This window comes from Harmonia axyridis, chromosome 7 (assembly GCF_914767665.1).
Source record: "Harmonia axyridis chromosome 7, icHarAxyr1.1, whole genome shotgun sequence".
NCBI classification, from domain to species: Eukaryota; Metazoa; Arthropoda; class Insecta; order Coleoptera; family Coccinellidae; genus Harmonia; species Harmonia axyridis.
Window position 1 is genome coordinate 28716471 of NC_059507.1, and position 14042 is coordinate 28730512.

General features: G+C 35.0%; 1 protein-coding gene across 7 annotated transcripts in view; it reads left to right on the forward strand.

Moving 5' to 3' along the window:
- Positions 1–14042, forward strand: part of LOC123685409 (AT-rich interactive domain-containing protein 2) — a 65715-nt gene that overhangs the window by 29813 nt on the left and 21860 nt on the right. For all 7 annotated transcript variants that reach the window (XM_045625082.1, XM_045625084.1, XM_045625083.1 and 4 more), the window contains one exon: positions 2940–3091. In XM_045625082.1, coding sequence (XP_045481038.1) covers positions 2940–3091 — 152 coding nt within the window. The remainder of the gene's footprint in view (positions 1–2939; positions 3092–14042) is intronic.

Below are 14042 nucleotides of genomic sequence, written 5' to 3' on the forward strand. Positions count from 1 at the left end.
GTTAAGCTCGTAAGTAAATGGGCATAACCAATACCTCCTAGACTACAAGGCCTGGGTGCTCTCTTGTGACGTAAGCATACCCAGGGCATAGTCGACTGAACTGTGAGCGTTCGGCTTGTGACTCGTTTCACAATTATATGAATAATATTTGGAAGGCTTTTTGTTTAAAGAGGATGCCAGTCGTCAACTGAGCCTTTCGTTGCATCCCATTCGTTTTTATTATGGAAAAAACCAAGTTTCAAAGAAAAAACCAATTTATTATCAATAAAACTGGATAATCAATATGATACCTATTTATATGTATATGTATGAAAACGTTGAAATATCTCGAAAGTGGAATTCGAAAGTATTGAAATAACGAAAATTCGATAATATTGATATCTTCCATAAGGGATAATAATGATATAATTGGGAAACAAATGATTCATTTGAATTATATTCAAATGATGAACTTAGATGAAAATGACACTATCCACAAAAATGATTCGAAAAGTCCTTGCCAGTAGGAGTAATCACTAGATAAGCTGAAATTCTAAGCATTATATCAAGATTATATCTACAAAATCACGTACTGAATTTTCTTGGAGAAAAATTGACTCAATATCTTTGTGAATGTTCACTGGGAGAACTATTATCACAAGTGATTATTGAGTATCAAATGTCTTCGCTTTTCTTTTATTGAATGTTTTAACTAGACGATCATTAGTTTTTCCGCAGAAGTTCTTCAAAAGAGTATTTGTAGTGCATGTTATCACTATATTAGCTATCAATTCACCGGAATGAATTTCGCAATGAATTTCTGGCAACATTTCATTCTGAATAATATATTTCGAAATAAATTGAATGAGACATGTTCGCTTATTATGAATACTAAGGAATGTCTCTTCGAATTCTTGAATTATTTTATTGAAAATTAAATATGAATATAAAACTATTTGTATAACAGAATCTTGAGGATAAAGCAATCGTCCTCGACTTAGATTAGTAATGAGACAGTAATTATCTTCAACAATAAGTTCATCATCTAAAATCAATATTCGCTTACATCTTTCACACTGAATTTTCCTCAGAACAATATAACAACAATAACCTGCTAAATAAGTAATCACAGGCATGTCTTCCTTAATATTATCTATGTCGCTCTCTTCTACAATGAGATTCGGATTGAATGTATTATATTCTTGTTTCTGGTCGGTGAAATCAATATTTCCTTTTATTTCCTCACCAAATAAAAATGTTTCTACCTGCAAATTTGATTTAACTACAACACAATATGTAATTATAGGCCCTGGTGAATACTTGAGTTTGAATATTAAAACTTTTTCTTCGTCAACAATTTTGTTCCACAGCTTAGGCAGCTTAAAATTATTTAAAACATTCAGAAAAGTTTCAAAATCTACATATGAATTCAACTTTCGATAATTTTCAAATTCTACTCTACTTTCCGCTATAGCCTTTTCCAAATACTTTAGTTCGGTTCTTTCTAATTTTTCATCACGAGTTTTTCTAAACTTGATATTTTTCGATAGATATTTAGGACAATTAGGAAACAAAGTTGGAACAGCATCTGGTTTGAGTCTAGGGATTTTCAGAGTTACCGTTATTGTATGACCGCTTCTTGAATCCGTCGCTGAAGTGGATTTAATTAAATTCTCCTCTGCGAAATGCTTCTCACATACTTTGGTATGTATAGTGGGTTTTAAATTTTGCCTAGGAATGGCCGCTAACCACTTTTCAAGCAAGTATGTATCCGTAGGGAACTTAAAAGCGTGCACTTTCGGTCCATTTTTGTAATTTCCCCTGCACCCAGGAACACAACACATATAAGGCATTTTCTCAACACAGGTAGTACTTAAAAGTACTGTCCAATATCACTGAACACTAATTATTCACACAAATTTCACAACAGGTTGAATAACCTTGCTAACAAGTGTTGAAAAACTAACAAAACAAGTGAATATCACGGTTCAGTTGTGTCGACTGGGATATAAGAAGCGTCCCTAAACCCGAGCCCTAGTATTAAAATGACCTGGGATGGTTGACGTCACAAGATTTTCGGGTCGAGTACCGTGGCCTTGTTTTCTAGGAGGTATTGGCATAACCCATCGAAAAGTTCCCCAAGTATGACTGTTCGAAATTTTGTTATCTTGTTAATTCTAAAACTGCAGATTCGATCGAGTTGAAAATTTAGAGTGAATAATGACAATTTCAAACCTCGTGCAGCATGTACATCAAGATTAATAATTTCATGTTTTGTGTAAAATTGCTATAAGATAGCAAACATTAATTCCCTTACACCTAGTTGAAATTTTAAAAGTAAATTTGAAATAATAATTTTAAGCATAGGTAAAATTGTTAACTAGCAATATAATCAAAAATAAGAAGAATACTTACGTGAAATCGGGAGTTTTTGAACGCTCGTTCATTCGTGCACCAATTGCTGTATCCTCAGAGACTACATACATACAGTTACAATTGGTGCATGAGCAAACAAGGACTCAGAAGCTCCAGACTTGATATCAGTGATTTCCTCATTTTTTAAATGATGTTCTTCCACTCTCATTCTTTTCACCACCGGTTTCTTGATTTAACTGACACCGTGAACCTAGCTGCTTTCTGCCTGCTGGCAGATAAGGAGCATCTAGCAGTTAAGTTTTCAGTGAAATATATAGGAACCGGAAGTGAAAATAATTGTCTATATCTCCTGACTTCATGTCAGTGATTTCCTTATATTTTTATGATGTTTTCACCACCGGTTTCTTGATTTAACTGACACCGTGAACCTAGCTGCTTACGGCCTGCTGGCAGGTAAGGAGCATCTAGCAGTTAGTTTTCAGGAACCGGAAGTGGAAAGAATCGCGTGCGTGCGATAAGACACGAGCTTTCTCCACATGCTACAATATCGATTATTCCATTGTTACACGTCCGAATTATTTCAGGTATCTGGACCGATGGGAGAAGGTTCACTTTCTGGGAGAAGAGGGCGACCGAGGGAGCGATGACGACGAGGAGGGCCGTCATAAGAGATGCTCCGCCCGAGCGTTGCACATGGTGCCGCTGACCTACAATTACAATCAACACGTAGTAAACGGTGAGTAACTATAGCGTTTCGTCTTCCATTGGTGGTTTCCCGCCGGCGATAGCGATGGTGTTGACCGGTTTACACTTCGAGTGAGTTTTACCAGAATATCTGTATTGAATTATCTCGAACACGAGTGATATCAGTCTTCTCGGTGGCACAACGTACTTTCTTTGCAATGTTTGAAAACTCCCTGTCCCTGATAATATTATTTTTATTATACTTTTGAAAAAAGCGGTTTCTTCGATTTCTTCTTTAATTGAAATGCGGTAATGTATTTCGTCGATCTAGATTCCAAATCATTATTCACAAAACGAATTGTATCTAGTGGTAAGACATAAGCGATAGTGGCCCGTAAAAAGTGAAGATTTTGGTGATAGCCGTTTTTCCAATGGACTAACTTTCATTTTTTTGTTAAGGATTAATTCTGAAAATTTAAGTAAAATGAAACAAAAATGTGGAAGAATCATTGAAATATCTCTACAAATGAAAAAGTTATGGGACTTTAGTTGCGCTTGGAAGAATAATTTCACAGTACGCAGCGTCTAGTGTGTGACGTCACGCCACTTACACGAGGCGACTGGTATTCGCAGGGTGCTTACAAATTCATTGGTGTATAATCACTTGTGCCGTTCGTGTCGTGTTTTGTTCGTTACACGATGGCTGAAATAAAAAAAAATCCTACAAATATTGTAATGTGCCTATGTGTAAACATTACTTTTTTCTCTTTTTACTTTTTACTCCTCACATAAATATGTTTTGCCATTGATAGACTTCAACAACCAGTACTCAACTACAAACTGTTTATGAAACGTTTTTTAAATAAATCATCGTTATAAGTTGAACCATGATGAAGCAAACTCAAAAGTAGATACTTACTTTAAAAGTTTAACTCCTTTTATTTCAGCACTGACATAAGATGGATTTGAAGAAAAAAACTCCATAACTGCGAATATATCTATTTTAGGCAAATTGTCACTTTGTCCTTTCACGAAGCCTTCTTCCATTATGGTGACATAAAAACAAAACTCGAGTTAAAACTACACTGTACAACTACAAACGACGCGAGAGCCTTGGCGCGGCTAAGTATTTAAACGTAATTTATGGTGTAGCGATCACAGGCAAGTGGCGTGACGTCACAGACGAGTCGGAGACCAAAGACGTTCCGCGCTAAAATACGTAAATTTAAATAATCTATTTCTCAGTCATTTATTGATGGATTTTCAAAATTTTTTACTGATTTATCAGTTTTGCTCTATATTTTAATTCTATCGTGTCAAATATAGTATTATCAACATCACTAAACCAGTCCATTGTTACACTTGAAGAAAATGAAGCATTATACGGCGTTTGATTTATGAAATAGCAAATTCGTCAAGGAATAACAGATTTGTATGTATGTTTGATTATATAAAACCGTATTTTGTTCATGTTCAATGCTCTTTTAGACGTCTGTGAGACCTCTTACAAGCTTACGAGCTAGAAGAATCATTTGTGTGTTATTTCCAATAATATATAATTGCTCAAAAAATGAAATAACCTCCATGGAATTTTTATGGTTTAAGTTTGTAATGTGTAGAATACCAAAATCAAATCTGTCTGAAAACTTTGTATGCAATAATTGTCAAGTTGTATGACTGGTATCCCCATCTTGATGAAATAACAGGTTCTCTGTATCAATATTTTCCAGTTTTGACCATGAGAACAGTAACTCTTTGTGGACAAGTTGATTCAGAAAGTTCAAATTGTTGTGAAAGTCGGAAAAATGAAGTGTTAGGATAAGCTGCAACACTTCGCAGAACCAATATTTTCTTCAGAAGGTCCGACACGAACATACTCACGTTGTTCTCGATCTTGTACCAGTTTCTGGAAAATTCCGGAAAATTTTGTGGATCAGTTTGACATCGCGTAATTTGCATTGCTTACAGAACGATCATTTTATGAAATAATTTAATAATCTCAATACGATGTTGTGATGCATACCACTCCATTTTTATAAATGCAAATGTTTCTGATTGGCAAATGACAATTGTGTCTAGAATATAAGAAAACCTTTAAAATAATGATCCATTTCGTTTGAAAATTCCAGTTCCAAATTTCAGATACTGAAACTACACTACCTGAGAAGCAATTGTAATGTGATAGTATAAAGCAAAATAAACACATGAGATTTGTAGCGTTCATCAAAAGTTCTTTGAAACAAGAAAAAATCAACATGCTTCATTATTTTTATGTCTGCAACAGCGTTCCTTTTTCTTTGTGTATACTTTAGGTTTAATTTAGTCGGCGAAGGAAATTATCCGTCAAGACCCGAGAAACCATAAACTTCTAGTCTGTCAATCGACTAACACCTTCCGCTCGCTCTATCTGCCATCTGTCGGCGACCAGAGAGTGAACGCGCGGATTTATCCGACGTGCCGTCGTCGTTACGCCAGGCGTCGTCGCCGTCAATCGATAGACGCCACATAATGGGGACCGCCTACTCTTCGATAACGTTGACATTTTGCTCGGATTCTCTCGATTTGATCTGGTTAGGAAGTAAACATCGATTATGTTGATATGGGGTGTTCCGCAAGGGTCGTAAAAGGGGGCCACGAGGATTGACGCTGCTTCGGGTTCTTGTGACTTATGAGCAGTGAGGAAAACTCCTTCAGAAGTATTGAAGTATTTTTTCAATGGAATATCTTCGGTGCTTTTTCAATCGAAAAGCACTGGCGTTAGTTTTTTTGTAATTTTTTTTTCAATTTATATAACTACTTCCGCCTTCTGAACACAAATCTGCTGTGATTACATAGAATGACGTGACACGTTCAAATAAGTCATTTACATAGTGTAATAATCATAGATAGAGGAAGTATACGCAATTTTTACATGTCCCCAACATAGTTAGGTTACGTTGTCGGATTGTGAATGTGATATATTTTCAAATGCACAATTCTACTAAATCGTTATGAATGTATATATATGAATTGAATATTTTTATTTGAGATATTCCGGATTGAATATGCAAATTTGAATAATTGGAATCCGATATTTTGTCCAATTATCGAATTTATAATGAGCAGAATATTTATTATTTTCATTGTTATTATTTTCTGTATCTACCTGCTGCAATCCAAGGTTTGGCAACTTTTGCTCTCCTAGAGTCATCGGATGTTTCACATTGTTCGGCGTGCTTGAAGTTTGTTTTTCTGAATTTCTGATATATTAAGGTATTTATTTCAATATATTAAGGTATTTATTTCAATATATTTTGCTTTAATATGAAACGTTAATTCACTAAGGAAGAAATTCGCGAATTGAGTGAAATATAGTATCACCGACATGTTTTCATTTCCGCGAGCTTCTTGTCAAATTTGATAGTTCATGTTGGGGACAAAATTTGCCTACCCATTAGCGTTTATGATACATTAAATTATAACATTAATATATTACAGTAAGATACTAACTAAACAATTATATTTTAAAAATTGATGTCTCTGATGAATTCCAGGGTATTCTGCATTTGAGGGTTATTAATATTGAGGGCGTCTTCTATCTTCGAAGGAACATCGTGCATTTGAATTCTTGCATTTCGGATGAAATCCGTTTTTTTCAAATTCACAATTTCTTCATAATTAATGCTGCTTCTTCTCGACATCCCATGAATATTCTGTCATTGTATTTATTTATGTTGGTGTTTATTTATTCTTCTCTGTAAATTACCAATAAATCATTCCATTCCCCGTAATATATTCTGCAGATCAGAAAACTATATCAGATCAATTTTTTTTTAAATGAAAAATTTACATTTTTGGATAAATTGATAAACCGCATATAGCTACCTACACACAATATTTCAAGTATGCAAACTATAAAGTCCTTCTTTTTCCCATTTCTATTTTTAACAATATTGATTATAGATTTCATAGTTGCTAGAGGGCAACAAATTCGCTGCGATTAGATAAGCAATTGCTGCTATATTTTTACCAGGTGTAATTTTGTTTCCGTTAACTGCGAATAAATATAGGGAAGAGATTAGATAACTCAATTTTAAGGGTTTTGTTCAATTTTGCTTGTTAAATAGAACTCACTAAAATTTATATTTTTAATCTTTTCGATCACAACTTGATACATCGGAATTATTTGTGCTCAAATTATAGCAAAATTCGAATACAACAGTGTTGAAATTTTAGCCTTGGTTCAGTTTTCACTTTCACAAAGATCACAATTAGAGAGTTTCAGTCAAAATCTACGATCTAGAAACTAAAGATGCCTATCGAAGTTGAACTAAATGCCTCAACTATGTTCAGGTAGACCCTCAGAGTAATAAACATAGATAAAGGGAGCATATGTCATTTTCAGTAAGCAAATTTTGTCCCCAATGAAATGAAAACATATCAGACATACGATATTTCACTAAATTCGCGAGTTTCTCCACAAAGAACGCACTTTTTATGTCTCATAGTGAATCAACGTTTCATATCAACTCAAAATATATTGCAAATATATACAGCAATATTTGCCAAACCTTGGATTTCAGCAGATAGATACAGAAAATAATAAATATTCTGGATATTATAAATTCGACAATTAGGGAAAATATCGAATTTCCAAATATTCAAATTTGCATATTTAATTGGGAATCACGCAAATAAATATATTTCATTCAATTAATATACATTCATAATGATATGGTAAAATATTGGATTTGAAAATTATCCGACAACGTAATCTAACTATGTTTATTATTTTAGGGGTTGACCCATTTCATTATGCACTGTTGCTTCGAAATTTAATAAAGACCCTCATTTGGGAAATCAATTTCAATAGTTAATGTTGGGTAACATTGCTTATTAAGTTCCTTAGTTACCCTTGTAGGCCTGTCCAGCCAACTGTTATTGAGCAAGTGTTAATGTTTGTGTGCCTCCACAAAATTTATTGTTCACGGGTTTGCTCCTCTGGTCTATTTCGAAAATTGAAAAATGGCACTTATTAAGTTCAAACTTAATACTTATTTCCGTAGATATTTTTATTATTAATTATTAATAAATTATGATTCGAACCGAGTGGAAAAATTTGATTTCACTGAATTATTAAAAATTGAAATATCTCGAAAACGAAAAAAGTTTTAAGCACATTGAAAACATATTAAAACCAGGACGTTTCATAAGATAGAATGTTTGGTCATTTACACCTTTTTGGTACAACCTGTGTACCTATTTCCAAACAGTTTCAGAATTTAGCTCTAATGGAGCCTAATGATTCTGTGTCGAAAAAAAAAATCGAAAATTTCAACGCTTAACCGTAATACAACGTCCCGTCATTGGTGGAACATCCAGTATATGCATACAAATATGGAAACAATGTATTTGTCCATTAAAAACTCGGAAGCTAGTTTGGGAACTTCTGTCAGTGATATTTGCCCATTTTTTGAGAAGACATAAAAATAAGAGTAAAACTCCAAGTGTAGCGAAAAGTTCATGCTTTTGTAATGTTATGAATTATTTATATTTATATCGGAGAAAGCGTCATGGCTATTTCGCTTCGTCTGGAGTTATTTTGAACTCGATTATTATTATGACACATTGCAAACGAGTTCGAGCATCTAGTTTTTTCATTTATTTTTGGATTAAATGATCTTTGAACATGTTCATTTACATGAGACTGCTTAGGAAAGGTGAGTGGTGAATCCTTTAAAGCCGAACTTCGGGATTATAAAAATGTAGGACGAATAAGATTTGTAGCAAATTGACAAATTCTGGTTTTTTGGAATAAATCTAATTTCTAGACCCCGGCAAACTTAGGGCAACTGACAAAATCTCATCAGTTTATAGTTAATTTTCTCTTGAACCCTTCGGTCGATTTTAGCAATAATCCTTTTTGAATTGTAGATTGATTTCTGAGTGACATAACTGTTCAAATGCCGTCTTTAGTTACTTTGATTTTTTTATATGCAGGGATGAATAAAAAAAAATGAAAATAATGCTTCACTTCAGAAAACACCCCGTGGAGTGAATGTGAATATTCACAAATACATATTTGCTTCATCTTTTCTGAAGATTTCTATTTTGAATAAAAGCTCAATTTTCATTCGTTTTTGTTCACCCCTGTTTATAACAAAAAAGTAAGTAAATAAGTTCGGCATCTTGAAAAATATTTGGCTAAATCGACCAAAGAGTTCAAGAGAGAATGAACTACAGACTTCGTAAAGAATTTGTCCGTTTTTCTAATTTTGCCGGTGTTGTATCAATATAACAGGAACTATTGTAATTTGGTATAATTATTTTTTTTGCTAATTTATGTAATATTGATTTAATTATACGCAAATAGTTGAGCAATAACTAGGAGAACATCTTTATTAGGTAACATTGCAGAAAAACTCTTAATGAAGTACATAATACATACATAAATGTATTGAATTTTAGGTTATGGTAAAATTGGGATAACCGGTGGAACAAAACAGTTTGTTACTATTATTCGTTGTATACACAGTTCAATGATTTGCCGTTGGTGATCCGAAGTACGCCCCCAATGTCTATATATACAATAAAGCGGCATAATAAACAATCAAAGATAAGGATAGTGTTTAAGTCTCGATGAGACAAGTAATCAGTAGTGATACTATGAACACTTCAAGATAATCATCAAGTGCTGATATTGTTTGTTGCATAATAACAGAGTGTACGTTTTATAGCCTGAGTACTCCAGGAAAATCTGGATTCTTTTTATGTATATTTTCATTCTTCATTTTTTTTTTCATCATTACGAAATATTCGAATTCTCCTATATTATCAGTAATAATAATTAACCTCCATCGATACGTGTCAAAATTTGACAGCAGTCCGACCATTAGTTTGTGAGATATTGCGTTGTGAGTGTAGCTACTTTTGAAAAAAGATGAAAAAAAGAATTTCGTGTGCTGATAGAATATTGCTTTTTGAAGGGAGAAAATACAGTTGAAGCAAAATCTTGGTTTGATGAAGAGTTTCCGGGGTCTGCACCAGGAAAATCAACCATCAATGTTTGATCTGCTAAGTTTAAACGTGGTGAAATGAGCACCGTAGATGGCGAACGCAGTGGACGCCCAAAAGAATCATTCAAAATAGTATATTGTGCAACAAGTGGGGAAAGTCCAACTTTTCTCGCGAGTGTGGAAGTTTGTGGCACGAGCCTGAAAGGCGAGTGCCGCAAACACACGAGCGAGAAAAGGACTTTCTCCACATGTTGCACACTATACTTTTCTTACAACTGCACAAATTTCAATAATTCAAGAAATGGACTTGATTCAAATCAGAATGACCTTCGTTGACAGTATGTGCTAATTTATTGCGTTTCCATAGAAACGACTCAAAAGCCCAATTTCATTGGTCTACCAAGGGAGGTGTGGGCAAAGTGCCGTGGGGAATAATATTTCTCTAATTCTGTGGTTATTCCGTTCATTCTTCCACATCTTGTAGAACAAAATCGTGCGAGAATATATCAGAAACGCACAGTTTTCATGGTTATATTTTATTATTCTATGTTGGTACTCCGAACTTTCCGCCACGGCTTTATCTGTCAATTCATCAATTTGCCTTAAAGAAATCAGTTCTGCCAACCAACATTTTTCAATGCAAAAATCACTAAAATATATTTATGGAAATATTTCATTAATTTCAATGAAAATGCAATGAATTAGAGAAAATAATGTATAATACTCGTACAGAAGGCTCATTCTACCACTCGTTCATTCCAAAACTCGCCACTTCGTGGCTCGTTTTTGAATTTTGAACTCGTGGAAGAATATCAATGCCTTCTGCACTTGTATTATAAATAACTATTCTCTAATTCTGTGGTTATTCCGTTCATTCTTCCACATCTTGTAGAACAAAATCGTGCGAGAATATATCAGAAACGCACAGTTTTCATGGTTATATTTCATTATTCAATGTTGGCACTCCGAACTTTCCGCCACGGCTTGTCAATTCATCAATTTGCCTTAAAGAAATCAGTTCTGCCAACCAACATTTTTCAATGCAAAAATCACTAAAATATATTTATGGAAATATTTCATTAATTTCAATGTAAATGCAATGAATTAGAGAAAATAATGTATAATACTCGTACAGAAGGCTCATTCTACCACTCGTTCATTCCAAAACTCGCCAATTCGTGGCTCGTTTTTGAATTTTGAACTCGTGGAATAATATCAATGCCTTCTGCACTTGTATTATAAATAACTATTCCCACAGTATGCGCAATACATAGTTTTGCAATTGAGTAAGCTATGCAGAAAACGCTACTTTTCATAGCAGTTGTAGGAAAAAGTTTTTACTCGAAAATGTTTCATATGAAGTTGAAAAAAAAAATATCATCACTGTAATCCTTGGAAAATTCTCTATCTTTTTGAATTGTCACTTTCGATTTTACGACATCAAATAAGCCTGTAACTTCAGTTTGGCTCAACATTTCTGATCAAATTAGATCTCGTCTGAAAAAAAATATCTTGTTGATTGAGGACAAAATATACTCATGATAAATTTGTTTTTGCTGTTTTCGATAGGGGGCGCTAAGTCAGAAGTTCATTGTTTTGTTCATTTTACTCCGAAACTTCAAATGTAATGATAGGATTATCTTAACAGAAACAGAAATTCCATCAAATTTGCATGAAAAAACTGCAGGTCGCAAAGCGATAGTTTCAGGAGTTCTGAATTTATGGCCGAAAGAAGATATTCTTCAACTGATGCACTGCGAAAAACCAAATTGTGTCTTTAAGTTCTGACAGAAACAGAAATCCCACCAAATTTGTATGGAAAAACCAAAAGGTCGCAAAGCGATAGCTTCAGGCGTTCTGGACTTATAGCCGCTTATCTCGCTTACCTCGCTTATTTGCCCACCCTGTACATCATTTCATTCACGAATATTTATACATGAGAAAGCTGTGTGCAAAATGGGTGCCGCGTAAGGTCACAATCGATCAAAAGCAACAACTTGTTAATGATTCAAAGCAGTGTCTGAAGCTGTTTAAGTGCAATAAACTTGATTTTTTGCGTCGATATGTGACAATGGATGAAACATGGCTCTATCATTCCACACCTGAGTCCAATAGACAGTCAGCTGAGTGGACTGTACACGATGAACCGAATCCAAAGCGAGGAAAAATACAACAGTCAGCTAGCATGTTTATGGCATCAGTATTCTGGGATGCGCAAGGTATAATATTCATTGATTACCTCCAAAAGGGTCAGATCATCAACAGTGATTATTATATAGCGTTATTGGATCGTTTAAAGGATGAAATCGATAAAAAACGGCCCTATTTGAAAAAAAAAGGTGCTGTTTCATCAAGACAATGCGCTATTTGAAAAAAAAGGTGCTGTTTCATCGAGATAATGCGCCGTGTCACAAATCAATGAAAACAATGGCAAAATTGCATGAATTGAGCTTCGAATTGGTTCTACATCCACCGTATTCGCCAGAACTGGCCCCCAGCAACTTTTTCCTGTTCTCAGACCTCAAAAGAATGCTCGCTGGAAAGAAATTTAGCGCCAATAAATGAAGAAGTAATCGCCGAAACTGAGACCTATTTTGAAGCGAAAAACAAATCGTACTACAAAAATGGTATCGAAAAGTTGCAAGATCGCTATAATCGCTGTATCGCCCTCAAAAGCAACTATATCGAATAAAAAATCGAATTTTCCCAAAAAAAAAATGTGTTTTACTATGGTAGACCGGGGACTTTTCAATTGGCCTGTTATGGTGCTACAACAATAACCGTGGAGACCATTTCTCTGTTATCGTTAATTTTAATGAATTAGACATTGATTTCTCTCAAAATAATATGCTTTTTTTCAATGAAATTGAAACCTTTTATCGGAAAACTGTTTATATAAGCCTTTTGCATGAATTTCGAAACCAACTAACTCCAGAATACAATCGATGAATTTTTAAGGCAAAAAAAATAATTTCCCAAAAAAAACCAACAATACTTGATCCTGAAAATAAAACATTGTAATTGCTCGATTGTACTGAATATATATTATACATTATTCACCTATGGTTTCGCAGTAATGAATTTTGGAATTCATTATTTCCAATATGATCAGCTTAGTTTAGATGTTAGCGCTTGAACCAAGCGTGACCTGGGTTCGAATCCACTGTTTTCCAATATTTTTTTTTACCATTATTTACCATTCGTGATATTCTACTAAGACATAATTAAGTAACCATAGTGTTCAATTTCTACTATTTTCAACGGTCCGGTCCGATAACGCCCTTCGTTACTTGATATTTACATTCTGATATATACATAGGAAATAATCAATACGCGTATAATAATAGGGGCTATCGTATTCGCAGCAATTCGTCATTAAACCGGCATACGCTAAACGGGGTGAGAGGGGGTGGCCGTCCTGCAACATCTGAACACAAATCGAACGAATCGCGCGATGCAATTCCTCCATAAAAACCAATCGATTCGCGCGCGTCACGTTATCCCAATGTCCCCCCGGCACCGGCAACAAAGCGCCCCCCTTTGTCCCCCCGAGCGGCGCGCGCATGCGCCGACCGGAACGGCGCTTCGTCGTCGAGGGCAGACGTAACGATGACGGCCAAGTGAGATATGGATTGGAAAAATGTTGAAAAACGCGCGCCACCGCACAGACCCGGAAAACCCGTTTTACCGGTTGCTGCACGACCGGCGACGACGGTCCCAGTCGGCTATGAAGAGAGGGAATCTGTTGTTGTGGTTGTGTGTTGCGCCCCGTCGTCGTGTCGATTTGATCGGATTTCTTTTTTTTTTTTTTTTGCGGGTGCCGAACGCGTGTCTTGTCGAGAGGTGCGGATGGAATTTGCGGATTGGCACTCGTGCGGTTGATGCGGTACGGGCGGCGTTGCCGGTTCGACCGCTTTGACGGGATAACTAATAATAATTTCTAATTTCAGACTTTGGTTATTATTTTATATTGTAGTCTATTTACCTTGTTCTAATTTCCACCAATCA